The following is a 13941-nucleotide window of genomic DNA, read 5'->3' as shown; positions in this document are numbered from 1 at the left end:
TTTCAGAGCAACACAAATGAGTATAAAGTTAATGGAAACTTGAGCTTGACAAAAAAATACTTTCTGTGGCTTTTTCTTGCTGACAGGTCTCTGACCAAACGGCTTCCTGTTCGTGTCTGAGTGGGAGGAAACATGTCAGCAAATAATGCATCGTACATGCAGAGCCTGTCGTTATGTGTCTTCATTGTTGCTGTCAGTTCATCCCTGTGAGTCATCTTGAAATACCACCAACATGTGATGTGAACTTTTGTCTTTAGTACTGCTGGTGCAGGTGTTCATGGCTGTGAGCTGATGTGATTTAGTGAGCGGAGAATGAGTTTAGAACTGGTGCGATTGGTCCTTCCTCCCCATTTAGTTCATCGGTCCATTCCAATCACAATAAAGCACCATTGCATGGCATTTTAGATGTGGCTCCTGAATGGCAGCCATGGAGGGTGTGAGCAGCTGATTGGTCAGTTTGGAGTTGCCTCGTCGTCCTCCAGAGCTTCGGAGATCATTACGCAAAGATTGGCGAATGAGGGACGGTCCTCTGTCCTCTGCAGAGAGAGAGAAAAGACAAAAAATATTTGAATACAGGACTTTTACATGTTTATATCATGTAAGAGGATGGGTTCTCGTATCACGAGACATTTCCAATTATCCATATGAAAAAGCATTTTTAAATGAGTCAATGTTCAGCTTTTGTGCATGTACCAAAAAACTCAATTAAAAAAAAATTATGGAGTTTTTCTTGTTCTAGTCATTCATGTTTGCGTTGTTGTATATTTTCATAACAATGATTGACACATAATCCCAGGGCAACGAGGCGCTCTCACTTCTCCATTAGTAAACCACTGTTAGAATCAGCTGAGCTAAAGAGGTCAATAGAGGTCAAAAAGCAAAACAAAACAAATTATCGCATTATGATTTTTGTGTTTCATGCAATGTGTTCCAAGGTAAAGTGTTATTGTAATCTAGAGCTGCAACTATTCACAGAGTAAGATGATTATAAAAAATTCTAAGCACTAAATCTTTGTTTTGATGCTTCGTTTAGGGCAAGGCTTGGTAGCACGCCATTGTCACCATGGAAACGTGAGTGTTTCACCCACATTCGTGACTAAAAACAGACCTGCAATACAAACGTATTTCAGAGCAATGTGTGAATAAGAAGTTTGACAACATTAAGCCCACACAGCCTCCAGCTTTAAACATTAACACTCATAACACAACAGCAGCGATGATGACACTGCCACAGTTTAACGTGGAGCCGGAGTCTGTTTACACACCGGAAGTGCAAAAAAGGCGGAGCCGTTACTCCATCCACCGCCGTTTGTTTTATGAAGAGAAAAATCTGCAGTAAGCTTTCAGATGTTGTATAAAAATATGCAGAAGAACCTTTAACATGGTCTGATATCATGTTTAAATTATACAGCTTGCTGAAGGCTGATGACAGCCATCCTATTTTACATGGAACTGAACAGCGGTGAGTCTAAAGGGGGGCATACGGTGTACTAGACCATATTAATTTGAATACTTTTATAACATTTTTCAGATTGAGTAAGTAAAATAATATAAAATACTATCAATATAAAAATAAAAGCTAAAAAATACATTTAAAAAATTAAAAATTATAAGAAAAGAGCCTCATATGAAGAATTTACTTCCCATTTTTTACTCACCTCATACCAACACATCTGCATGGTGTCATAGATGGCAGGCTTGGCCATTTTGGGCCTGTACAGGCGATGACCCTGTGTAACTAATGTCACCACCTCATGGTTGGGGCTTTGCTCAAATGGCATCCGACCCTCTGTGAAGACCTCCCACATCAACACACCTGGAGACCCAAACACAGAGAGGCAATTTTTTTTATGAGCGCTGAGACAATTTCTGTCTGTTAAACTAAGTGGAAAAATGTTCCAGCTCACCGTATGACCAGACGTCCGACTTGCTGCTGTATTTGCAAAAGTTAAAGACTTCAGGAGGTGACCACTTCACAGGAAACTTGGCGCCCGATGAGCTGGTGTACTGATCATCTAACACGTATCTGCATTTAAACCATTTAGTGATATCAGACGCTTTTATTTTCTATCTGCTGACTTGATGCAAGTCATTTATAACTGGAGGGAAACTTGTACCTGGTCATGCCAAAGTCAGACACTTTCACCACTAGAGAGTCGTTTACCAGACAGTTTCTGGCTGCCTTTAGAAAACGAAGAACAACAGAAGAGGATGGAATCAAAACATATGACTAAAAGTACTTAGCAGCTCAATTTACTTAGTGATGGATTTAACAGTTTCCCAACGACAAGCCAAGCTTGAAGTTACCAAGTCTCTGTGGATGAAGCCGTTGGCTTCCAGGTGTGCCATGCCCTCGCAGACATCCAAACAGATACCAGCAAGCACCCCTGGTTAAAGCTGCCCCCGCCGCTGCCTGAGGTAGTTCAACAGGCAGCCCTGCTCCATGAACTCCGTGACAATGTAGATTGGCCGCTGCTGGCTGCACACCCCATACAACTGTACCAGTTTGGGGTGGGACAGTTTCCTGGAGAGGGGAGTTGGTTTTGTAAAATGGAAATGACATTTTCCAAGCAGCAGTTTCAAATATTTATTGGTCAAAGAGGCTCAAATGTGAAGAGTCGGTTACAGATTTCAGTTCCTCCTTTATCATATTTGATTGCTTCATCATTTCTCTACTTGTTCTGAGACAACCTTCTACTTGACAGAGAAAAGATAAGGAAAGCTCCTTTGGCTGCTCCCTTTTTCGCAAGCGGTCACCACACTAGGTAGCTCCACATGTTTGATGTAGCAGATTTTCACACAGTGAAAGGATGTGTCGTCTCCCAGGACAAAGCTGGAATCTTTCACTTATGAGGTGAATTTGTAAACCACTATAAACTATGGAGGCACATAGATAAGGTGTAGGTGAAATATTGCTGTAGGACTTTTTAAACTCCACCAGGTGGTAGAACAGGTGAAGGACGACTTCATCTGTGCTGTTTTTGAATAGACCTGCAAAAATCCCTCTTTCTCACACCATTTCCTCATCCAGTATGACTTTGGCCTTTTCCTTACTTACATCATAACCTTGGCCTCCTCAATGAAAGTCTTCCTCATACATGGCTCCCTCCTTTAACGCCTTGATGGCCACTTTGTGTTGAGCTCTCCACTTGCCGAGCCTCACTACTCCAAACTGACCGCAGCCCAGCTCCTTCATGAAGGTTAGTTCATTGGGGTCAATCTCCCACTTTTCTGAAGGAAAAAATGTCAAACATTACAAGAGCACACGATAACTCCTACCAAGACATTGTTCATGATATTTGTCGTTCTTGAGTAAACTCTAGTCTGTACTCAAGGTAGCATCAATCAAGCAATGGTTAATTTTTAATGTTAGTTCAATAAAGAGCAAAAAGGGTAAAAAAGAAAGAGCATTATTTATTTAAAGATACACAGTTCATCGTAAAGACTCACCATAGCTGAAGCCAGCAGTGGATGGAGCTGATTTGTCTTGTTTTCCAACAGGATATCTCAACCTGGCTACAAGACCTAAGAGAGACATTTAGAGAGATATAAATGTAAACTTTACCAGAGAGCCCTTCGTGATAGGCTAAGAGGGGAGCCCAGAAAAGGAAGCTTTCCGTCACATTTATCCACATTCAACATTTTTGAGTCATTATCTAGATCGGTATAGGTGAGGCTTAAATGATACTTCAAAGCTTTGCCTTTATTCTCAGCTGTCAGAGTTAAACTGTTCTCATGATGGCAGCAGTCGACACAAATAAGCACAAATTCATAAGTTCACAAATTGTTCTTTTCAGAAAACTGTGCAAACGAGCTCGAACTTTCTACCGTTTCTCAGATGCACGATTGCATCACTCTATGAACTGAACTTCTTTTGACCTGTGACTAGAAAAAGCAAGCGCGATGGCAGACCTGCCTTGGGGCGACAACAGCAGTTGCCTCAAGACACTTTATGTTGTAAGGTGAAGACCGTGCAATATCCTACTACTATACACACTACTTTCAGTAGTGAGATAAAACTGCTCAAATTAAGTCTAAGTACTGTGTAATATTAATTTTCTTTAAAACTGAAACTGGTAAGTACAAAGAACCTAAAGAACTTCTTTTTAAACTGTACACAATTTAACCCCTGTTACAGATTTGCAGTTGGGGATACAGTATCCTTGACTGGATAAGTGGAAGATGATGAATGGATGGATGGACACAACTTTCAATAAGTTGCAAGAATAATTCTCAATTCCAGCCAAATCTAATGTTGTCAGAAAACAATTTCTTTCTACATTAATACGTTTATATATCATATCATATTATAGTATTTATTGCAAAGTGTTGGGCAATTACTTTGAAAAAGTAATTAGTTATAGTTAGGAAACCTCTTCCCGCTCCACCACAACCACCCACACATGCAGGGCCTTGGAGTAGGGGTATGTCACCAGGGTGCAGAGGAGGCGAGGCTAGCCCCCCCCCGTCCCCTTCTGGCTGCCTCTGCCTCAATTTTATCCCACAAACTTAGACATTCACATTAGTCACACTCTCCTTACACATACATATAGGATCTTGGGGTGGGCACGCTACACGGATTCCAAAAGACCATCAGGGTGTACACCCCACCCCTGGCATCGTTGCCCACCTCTCAATGTTAAATACACGTAGACATTGAGGGCTATCAGGAGGGACTATGCGCTTACCTGCTGCTCTCTAGCAGGTAGCTCCATGCCCTCCTGGGTTTAAATGCACCTTAGAACACACATGCATCAACACTACAATGAGCGGGTGGAGGGAGGTTTGGAGTCTTCTCTCACCCCCATTCTCTGCGACCTGCTGGAGCGGGGGGGCTAGGAGGAGGAGTTGGCCGTCCGGACTGCGGTCTGGAGTGGGGGGCCTCCCTGCTGCTGCGGGAGTCGGGGCGGTCTGCCTCTCCCCACCGCAGGGAAAAGGGTAACACCACCTGGGTCTGGGTGCAGTTCCCCCCTCCAGGGGCAAGGGTACCTAGACCCGGTTTGTAGAGTATGCTTGGGGAGTGTGATCGTGTAGTTACAGCGTCTCTTTATGTCTGTCTCCACGTTAGTTGAGTGTGGAGTAAGTGCATATGAGAGCATGAGGGTGGGAATGGATGTTTGTATCTGTGTGTGCCTGTATTTCTGTGTCTATATGTCAGGTTGGGTGTCAGACGCCACCTCTCTGGGGACATCTCAGGCCCTCCAAGGTTTGGAGGCCTATCTCCCCCCACCACCACTTACACTGCCAGTGGCGGACTCCCTCAGGTGTCAGGTGCAGTTGGTGGTTCTTTGTGTCTGGGGATGGGCGTCCAGGTACACACCGGCTCAACTCCTTGGCGGCCGCTTATCGGGGCCTGGAGCCTGGGGGCTCGCTCGGGCCACTTCGGAGGTGGGGTGCCCCCGGCCTCTCGGCCTGGGGCTCGGTCACTCAGGCACAGCTGGCTGCCGGCGGAGCTCACGGGCGCGTCACTGCAACCCCCCCTGGCTTCTGCTCCGCAGCTGCTGAGTGAGCCCTCATCTGGGACTCTCCTCAGCTCTTTCTGGGACAGTGGCACGGCTGCCCCTCTGTTAGTTTGGTAAATTTGGCAATTTGGTAAAGTAAATCCGTGGGGCATCTTTCTTTGCCTTTAGACAATAATTCTGATGGCAAAAGAGCCAAACGGGACAGGCAAAAAAACAAAAAAAAAAAGGAAAAAATAAAGTTATAGTTAGTAGTTACTTCTTCAAAATGTAACTGAGTCCCAATTTTATAAAGTAACTGATTACTAAGAAAAAGTAACTATTGTGATACTTAAAAAAAATGTTTAACCAGGTCCAGGGTACAATTGGCCGTTTTCAACTACGTTTTACTTCTACATTTTACCTTTAAAAATATTACCTTTCCTCTTTAGTATCATTCTTTTCAGCACAACCTCACATGTCTGAATTTAGTTATTTTTCATTTTGACATATTGTATTAACACAATTGATCTGAAATCAGACTAAAGGCTTAAAATCTGAGTAGAAAAAATTGATATTTTCCACTGTAAAAAACACAAACATGTTTACCGAATGATTTTTGTAACTTGAAATGCAAATATAAACTGTAATTTTAAAAACCGAAGGTTTTGCAAACAACAAAGGTTATATGCAGCTATTTACCTAAAAATGCAACCAAAGCTTTTTTTAATGTTAATTTAAAAAAAGCATTGGTTTAACATTTCAGTATTTACAAAACAATCAGGTGTTCTGCCATCAATAAGATGGCACTCAAATTATTTGTGCCAGTCCAAAACATCATTTCTGTCCACTGTAAGATAAAGAAGAACATCACAAGTCTGATACCTGTAGGCCTGACAGCAGGAGGTGTATCACTCCTCCTGTTTTTCTACCTGGAGACAGCATTTACACTGCAATCTGTCTTTGGTGGCTGTTTTGGCAGCAACTGTGATATTCAGCAGTTGCACTATTGTTCTGACACACAAAACAAAACTATCGATTACACTACACAAACACAACAAACTAACTTTAGACCTCCAACACGCTAAAAGTCACATATCTCTCACGTCTCAAAAACTCTCTCTCCTTTCTCTCACTCTCGTCGCTGTCACTCCTTACAAAGTTTTAGAGTTTCTTCCTGCAGTAAACATAACGATAGTATTCAGGAAAACATTGTAAGTTCACTAAATTAGCTTGAAAAGCATTGACTACATGAAAATAGCCATTTGGACAAGGCTCATCTAAGCCATCAGCAGATGTTGCACTGAAAAAGTGCAAAGTATAATCAGCTGATTTACAGCGATTACAACAGAGAAAACCCCAACAATGTTTTCCCTGCTGAGGTTTGTTCTCCTGAGTTTGACACGAAGACCCTCAATCACATTGTCCATGAACTCACTGGTGCAAAGAGTGGGCAGCGAGTACCTGTCAAAGAAAAAAATGTCAAGCTGCTGCTGACCAAACAAGAAGAAGACGCCCTCTTGGAACACTTCAAAGAGACCCTGAACCAGTGCATTCTCTCTCCCCTACTCTTCCTTCTCAACATCAACTTTGTTTTGCAGACTGCCATGGCCATGGATGGCTTTGGGATACCTTGGCATCCACCAACACGTCTGAAGGACCTCGGCTTCATGGATGACATCGCTGTGTTGGCTGACGTCCAGAAGAACATGAAAACCATGACATCAAACTTGGAGCAAGAGCCAAAGTGGGCTTGTGGATCAGTGGGAACAAGACCAAGGCCATGAGGATTGGTTACATGACAACACAGGACCCCATTATGGTAGCACTGCAACCACTGGAGGAGGGTGAATCAATTCACCTACCTGGGCAGCATCCTTGCAAGCAAACAGAGAAGCTGGCCATGAATGATGTTGTGTGTCGGAGGAGCAACCATCGGACTGCAACACGTCCCCTCCATGGCATTGTGACTTAGCGGACAGTGCACTTTGGAGGTCACATTCTATGCCAATTCCCGCAAAGACTGCCCAAGATTGCCATCACGTGGAACCCTCCCCATGGAAGACGCAAACCAGGCCAGCCTAGGATGGGTATCGGAAACCGCTGTCTTGTTGAGAACCGGTTCCCACTGTTTCAATTCCTTGGAATCGTTTGCCACTTTTAAAAAACGATTCCATTATCGATTCCAGTCGCCCCGAATGACGTCATCACGTTGAGTAGCGTCTTTTACCCATTAGGAAACACGGCGCCTGAGCGGCACAAACGCTCAAAAGTTTGGTTACACTTTATGAGAAAGGATGACAACAGGGCAACGTGCAATACTTGCAAAAGTAGAGATTTCATCAAAGGGAGGAAACACTACGAACATGCAAAAGCATTTGCTCAAAAAACACGCGATTGCTTTCAACGAATGTCGTGTTTTTTTGATCCGCTCCGGACTAGCGAAGCTCAACCCAGCAGCAGCGGTAGCGTTTCCACGTCCTCTCCCGTTAATACTGCAGGTAACTAATCAATTAGCATTGCATATTATGTTAGCGCGATTTACCTTATTACAAACCTGCTATTACTGTGCGTTGTATTTAGATAACCATGATGAGAGAGACAGAGTCTGGCTCAGATGCTGGCAGTTCTCGCTGCAGTCTACCGGTAGCGTCTCCTTTCAGGCCAGGATAGACGAATGTCACCGAGCAGTGTCTAAGTTTGTGGTAAAAGGCTTGCACCCATTTGCCACAGCAGATGCCCCCGATTTCACTTTGGTAAGTGAATGTGTTTAATTGTAGGCAGGGACATTACTGGATATTCTTGTGTAATTGCTACAGAATAATTTATGTTAAACTTTGTTATTGCTACAGGAGAATATTTATTTTATTATTTTACATATACATTTTTTTCCTGGGGACCCTGTGACACCCATTGAAGAGCCGCAGGCTGTGGATCTCTTAAGATCTCACTGTTGGGTTTGTAAGGCCATGTTACTCCTAAATTTCTATCTTGTTCAAAGAGAAGATATAAAACACAGTTCTAAGCTAATCGACTTTAGTGTTCTCCTTTTTAAAAAAAAAAAAGAATCGATAAGAGAATCGAATCGTTAAACAGAATCGAAAATGGAATCGGAATCGTTAAAATCTTATCAATACCCATCCCTAGCCACGCCCATACAAAAAAGGCGGAGGACTTTCATTGATGATTTACATGCCTTTGACATTGCATGGGATGAGGCCAGCCGCAGCTGATCGAGTACGCTGGCGGGGATTTGCCACCCAATGCGGACAGGGCGACCAAAGTAAGTCTCCTGAGTTTTGAAAAGCAGGATCAAAATAAATAATCAGCTGATATGCATAAAATATCATTTATATTTTTACCAAGAACAGTACTTCGTCCCATCTCTGTAACACAGGGTTAGTGTTAGGGGGTGGGTCTGGGGCACGTCACTGTCACCATTGATGTTTTTAGGCCTCAGAGGGTCAGAAAAGCACCGTAATGCATTAGCTTAAGTCACTGTTTAATAGTCTACACAAATTGTGTGTTTGGGTTACCTGCTGCATTATGTTTGTGGTATTCGATCAGGTCTGGGATGGAGCTGAAGAGGTGTTTCTCAGCCAGGTAGAAGTGTTTTGGTAGGGTTTGTGTCTCACTTGATGTGGTAATGTTTAATAGCTGCACCTCCATCCCTACAAATACAACATAACCACAGTGTAAATCAAGTTGTACCAGCTTTTATTACATAAAACTTATAACTACCACACATGTGCAGAATTACCCTGAAGACTTGGTGTAGAGGCGAAACAGTTGTAGGTTCCGGGGGTGCTGGAGTTTCTAATAATGAAGGCTCCTTCTTTATCCTGGAGGGCATGGCACAGAGACAAAGGCTGAAAACTAAATAAGATTTTTGTTTAACCTCTCAACATACACCAGGCCACCAACAGACTAGATTTTGGGCTAGGGTTGTTTCAGCCACAAAATAAAGTTTTGACCTTGCAGTTTTTCCTCTTTCAGGATTTTCCATTTGAGCCTTCCAAACAGGCAAAAACTAACTAACCCAGATGGCTCGGCTACATAGGGCTTGTTAAAGATTTAAAAAAAAACAAAACACTCCATTCAACCTTAGTTTGATATAATTCATTTTAGCTCAGCCCCCTGTAAGCCAACCTTCTACCTATTTGTATATAGAAGAGCTGAGCAGGTGGGTTTCTGTTCAGCTGTTCACAGTAGGTTTTATGTATTTCTTGTCTGCATGTTTCATGTTGTCAAGCCTGTGTTGTCATGTCTACATCTCTGTTTCCCCTTTTGAAGAGTCAAGTGTCTTCACGTTCTATGCGTTTTGTTTACTTCCCTGTGGTGTCTCTGGCTGTTGTCCCAATCCAGCGACCGCACGCTCCGTAGTGCGCATTTGGAGACCGATTACGCCACAGTGACACGATGACGGCTGTCCCAATTTGAAGTGTACTCCAATTTGAGGGGTGAGTCCGGTGTAGACTTCATGGTCCCATATATCCCACAATTCATAGCGCGGCGGTGGGGTGTGGATATTTTCTTTGGAAAAAAACAGCGGATGGCTGAAACGTGGTGGCCGAAGAGTAAGAAACTTTTAATAGTAAGTGCTGAATATGATGTCACTTATTTAGTGTGAATGTTTAATAAAGAAGAACATTAAAACCTTACTGTTGGCCACATGTCGGCAAAGTTATGTGACATTAGCGATGTTTGTACTTGCAAGCTTAACTTGGTTTTAAAGCCTTTACGTTTAAATATTCGCCAGTTCAATAAACTGACTTTAATTTACAGAGAAATCTGATGATTTTATGGATAATTAAAGTCAGTCATATATCCACAAACACAACAAGCTGAAAGTCAGTGATGCTGCTCGATTTGCAGTCCTGAATATCACGGCACAAGCAGGATTCACTGCACTGTTAATGTTAGCTATGTTATATTGCTGCCTCTGTTCGGTGGTGTGTTCATATACCTCTTGTCATAGTTATCATTGCTGTCATAGTTGATTCATAGTTCCTCAGCCTCTTCACAGTTTATCAGAGTTATTTAGTTTTCCCAGTTTAGGTTTAGTTTAGTTTTGCCCAAGTTTCATCTCGGCTTGTTTTTCCTGTTTATTGTGTATCAGCCCCAATAAAGGCTCGCTTTTTGTTTAACTTCAGTTCAGTTCTCCCGTGTCTGCCTTTGGGTCCGTTCATTAAACACACCAGCTGCTCAGCTGTGAAAGTGTGCCTGTAATTACCATATTAGAGATATCCCTTCTTTCTGACATCATAGAAAGCAAAGAGCAAAAATGCCTGAAACTTTGCAGACTAAACTTTGTAGTTTCTCACCAGTAAAACAGTTACCAGAACATGTCACTGACAACCATCTATGATTAGGCCTTATATTTGATTAACATCCACCTCTTTTACAATAGAATGCTAACCTGTGTGGAACTCTTAAATGTAAATACTTTGAAAAGAAAAACTGAAAGGCCAAAATGCATGAGACTAGACTGAAATCTAACATTTTCTAGTTTGTGGACACCATATACTGTAGCTAAGTATGAACCCATTTTAACAGTTAAACAGTTTGCCTGGTGGCTATTAAGAGGTTGACGGATTCCACATAGTTAAAATTCAAGACCTTTTCTAATCCACACAAACAGTAATTTATGTTATCTCAGTCACCTTAGTCAAAGAATCCAGAAAACTGGAAGGGCTGAAAATATCTAAATTTGTGTTTTTTCTTAAGAACAGATTTCGTTCAGCAAAATGCTATCACTAATATCACTGTCTCTAAATCATAGAAGTACGTATAAACAGGGAGGGAATAAAGACAAAGAACCAAAGGAAGGAAAGAGAGCTCTAACCTCCTTCCTCAGAAGCTTCCTCAGCTTTATTCCTGTTGACATTTTTATTGTACCAGCTGGAACAAACAAAGAAAACACAACATGAGACTCTAGTGCTCTGCCTGCTTGTGAAGCACTATCAGCTGGCTGAATCCAAACATCAAGAGTGAAATAAGCGTTTACTGGAAGATAGCATGACTCACAGTAAACTTTACGAATTTCAACTGCAAATACATTTACTTCAAGAGTACAACATCAGCCTCCAAATGATCGAAATTTCTCTTCTACAGTTTTTGATCAACTTACAGTGGCAAAACCTGGATTTGCTATTTCACCAATGACATTGTGATGGTGTCTCAGGAAAGCTGAAAGTCAACCATGAGAGTTTCAATTTTGGTTTAGTTTCACTTCATTATAGTGTTTTTAGCATTTTTGTTAATAAATGTTCAAGATTCGTTTAATTTTAATTAATCAACTTTTTAATCAACTTTAATTAATCAACTTTTAATCAACTTTTATACACAATGGTAAAAATAGAAGATATTTCCAGTTTTTATCTGTTGTACAGTGTCCTTGGGTGCTTTGAAAGGCGCTATTTAAATAAATTATTATTATTATTATTATTATTATTTATTATTATTAACCCTTTAAGACCTACCATAGAACCAAGTTCGCCAGAGCTAATCTTTATATTTTTACATGCTGTAGTGCCATTTTTGGGAGCATTTCAAGTTGCTATACATCAATACAACCATTGTAGCCCAAACTTTATTAATGTGTATGCATTAAGTGCATAGTAATTACATAAATTGCAAAAAATTGCAAAAAACTACAAAACAATTGAAAATTGTTTTTGTTTTTCTGTTTTTTATACATATATTTCTAGTTGAGAAATTTAAGAGGTTCCCTCAAAACTGTAAATACAAAAAAGTTGCACAAAATTGTTTCAAACAACAGGAAATTTATTTTGAGTGTCTTTATAATTTTATTTTTGAGATACACCAATTTGTATATACTGCAGGAAAAACGAAAATAAATATTATGATGCAAATTTGCAAAAAAAAAAACAAAAAAAAACAGCATGTGCATCAAAATAAACTATTTCCAGCAGTGCAATATGAGTTCTAAGCATCCCAGAAAATACAGAAAAGCATAAAGTCTAACATGAATTTGAAAAACACCAGTATAGGCTATAGGCCCTGAAGGTAAAAAAAAAAAAAAACATTTTCCGCAAAAATGGGCAGGTAATGGCGGACATTGGCGCTTACGTCTATTCCAATGTAGGAAGTGTTACAAACAGCTGATCGGATCGGCAAAGCATGTTTCTGGAATATTATGTTTTTGTTGCTGCAAGTGCTTTTTATGCAGTTTTTGCAAAGCTATATGTGGAAGGAAACTGTGACGTAGGGCAAGCTGATGGTATAAGATGTAAGTACAACTCCTCCAGTTTCATATTCAAAAAAAATTATTTCGCTAGCTTAAGTGGTTGCAGTGCTACAGGGATTTAAAAACTGTTACGCAAAACGGAGCGTGCCCGCTCCGTTCGGCTTTAAAGGGTTAATTTTGTAGATCAAATTGTAAGATTTAAGAAGTTGTCTATAGGACAGTAATACAACACAATGCAAGTGTGTGACCTCTACTCATACAGCTGCTGGTTTTATCATAAAGGTCTAACTATTAAATATATAACTATCACAGCTTTGATCAGAAATCTACACTTTAACTTTGGAAACCTGTATAACCTGTAAGATGTAATTAAGTAAACACAGTTAACTTAAGCAAATAACCACATATCAAACTCAATTCAAATGTGGCGTTGCCCAAGACTACTTTTCCCAACATGTGTTTAACTGCTTGGTGGTTGGCCATGCTTTCAGTCCATAGAAAGTGTGCTTGTGTAGACTCAGTAAATGCCAAATTTCAAGAACCCTGTATTAACAAGGTCCAGACATTAGGATTCAGCCAGCCATTAAACTCAAACTGTAACTGGGAAATGATTAACACACTCACACATATTGGACCAAGTTTCCGGATTTTTTCTCAGTTACATAGTTACTTGGAATGTATCCTTCCTCACTGTGAAAAACACAAACAAACTACCACATCACCACAACACACAAAGACATGAGAAACTAGGTGGTAAAACACAGAAATACAGCATGAACTCACTTATACTTGTTGCGTGCCCTGTACCAGTTGACGTCACACTTATCCACGATGACATACTCTTCCCCTTTCACCAGACTCAGATCATGAGGCTCCATGCCGGGGAAGTCATACATAGCCACGACCACTTCCTCTTCCTCAGCCTCCTCATCGTCTTCCTCATCATCTTCGGGGGTCGGGGGGCAGGAGGAGGATTCCGACGCTGAGGAGGAATAGGAGTGACTACAGGCTTGCAGCTCCTGGCTTATACTGATATATTGGTAGTACGTGTGTGTGTGTGCGTGTGCACGTGTGTGTGCACGTGTGGTTACCCTCTCTTTTTTACACTTCTCTCCAGGAATCGGGGGTAGAGGTTTTCTGGAAACTAAAAAAAAAAAAAAAGGAACAGAAACAGCGAGTCAAGCATGAAGTTTTTACATTTTCGCATTCAGTTTTCATCTTCACCATCATCTCTGCTTTCAGTTCACACTGACCTCTTGACCCTTCTGCTTCTGGTCACCAGTGATGTGGCTG

General features: G+C 41.2%; 1 protein-coding gene and 1 pseudogene across 1 annotated transcript in view; both read right to left on the bottom strand.

Annotated features, from left to right (window-relative positions):
- The window catches only part of LOC120715717 (protein-glutamine gamma-glutamyltransferase 2-like), a 51089-nt gene extending 47780 nt beyond the window's left edge, over positions 1 to 3309 (bottom strand). Inside the window, exon 1 of the mRNA XM_040002808.1 lies at positions 3258 to 3309. Within this exon, the coding sequence (XP_039858742.1) occupies positions 3258 to 3294 (37 nt within the window). The 5' untranslated portion in view covers positions 3295 to 3309. The remainder of the gene's footprint in view (positions 1 to 3257) is intronic.
- Positions 77 to 13806, bottom strand: LOC120715723 (annotated as a pseudogene).
- Positions 13807 to 13941: the final 135 nt, after the last annotated feature.

This window comes from Simochromis diagramma, unplaced genomic scaffold (assembly GCF_900408965.1).
Source record: "Simochromis diagramma unplaced genomic scaffold, fSimDia1.1 OVJJ01000457.1, whole genome shotgun sequence".
Lineage (NCBI taxonomy): Eukaryota > Metazoa > Chordata > Actinopteri > Cichliformes > Cichlidae > Simochromis > Simochromis diagramma.
Note: the sequence above shows the minus strand (reverse complement) of the source record. Positions and strands in the feature narration are given on the sequence as shown.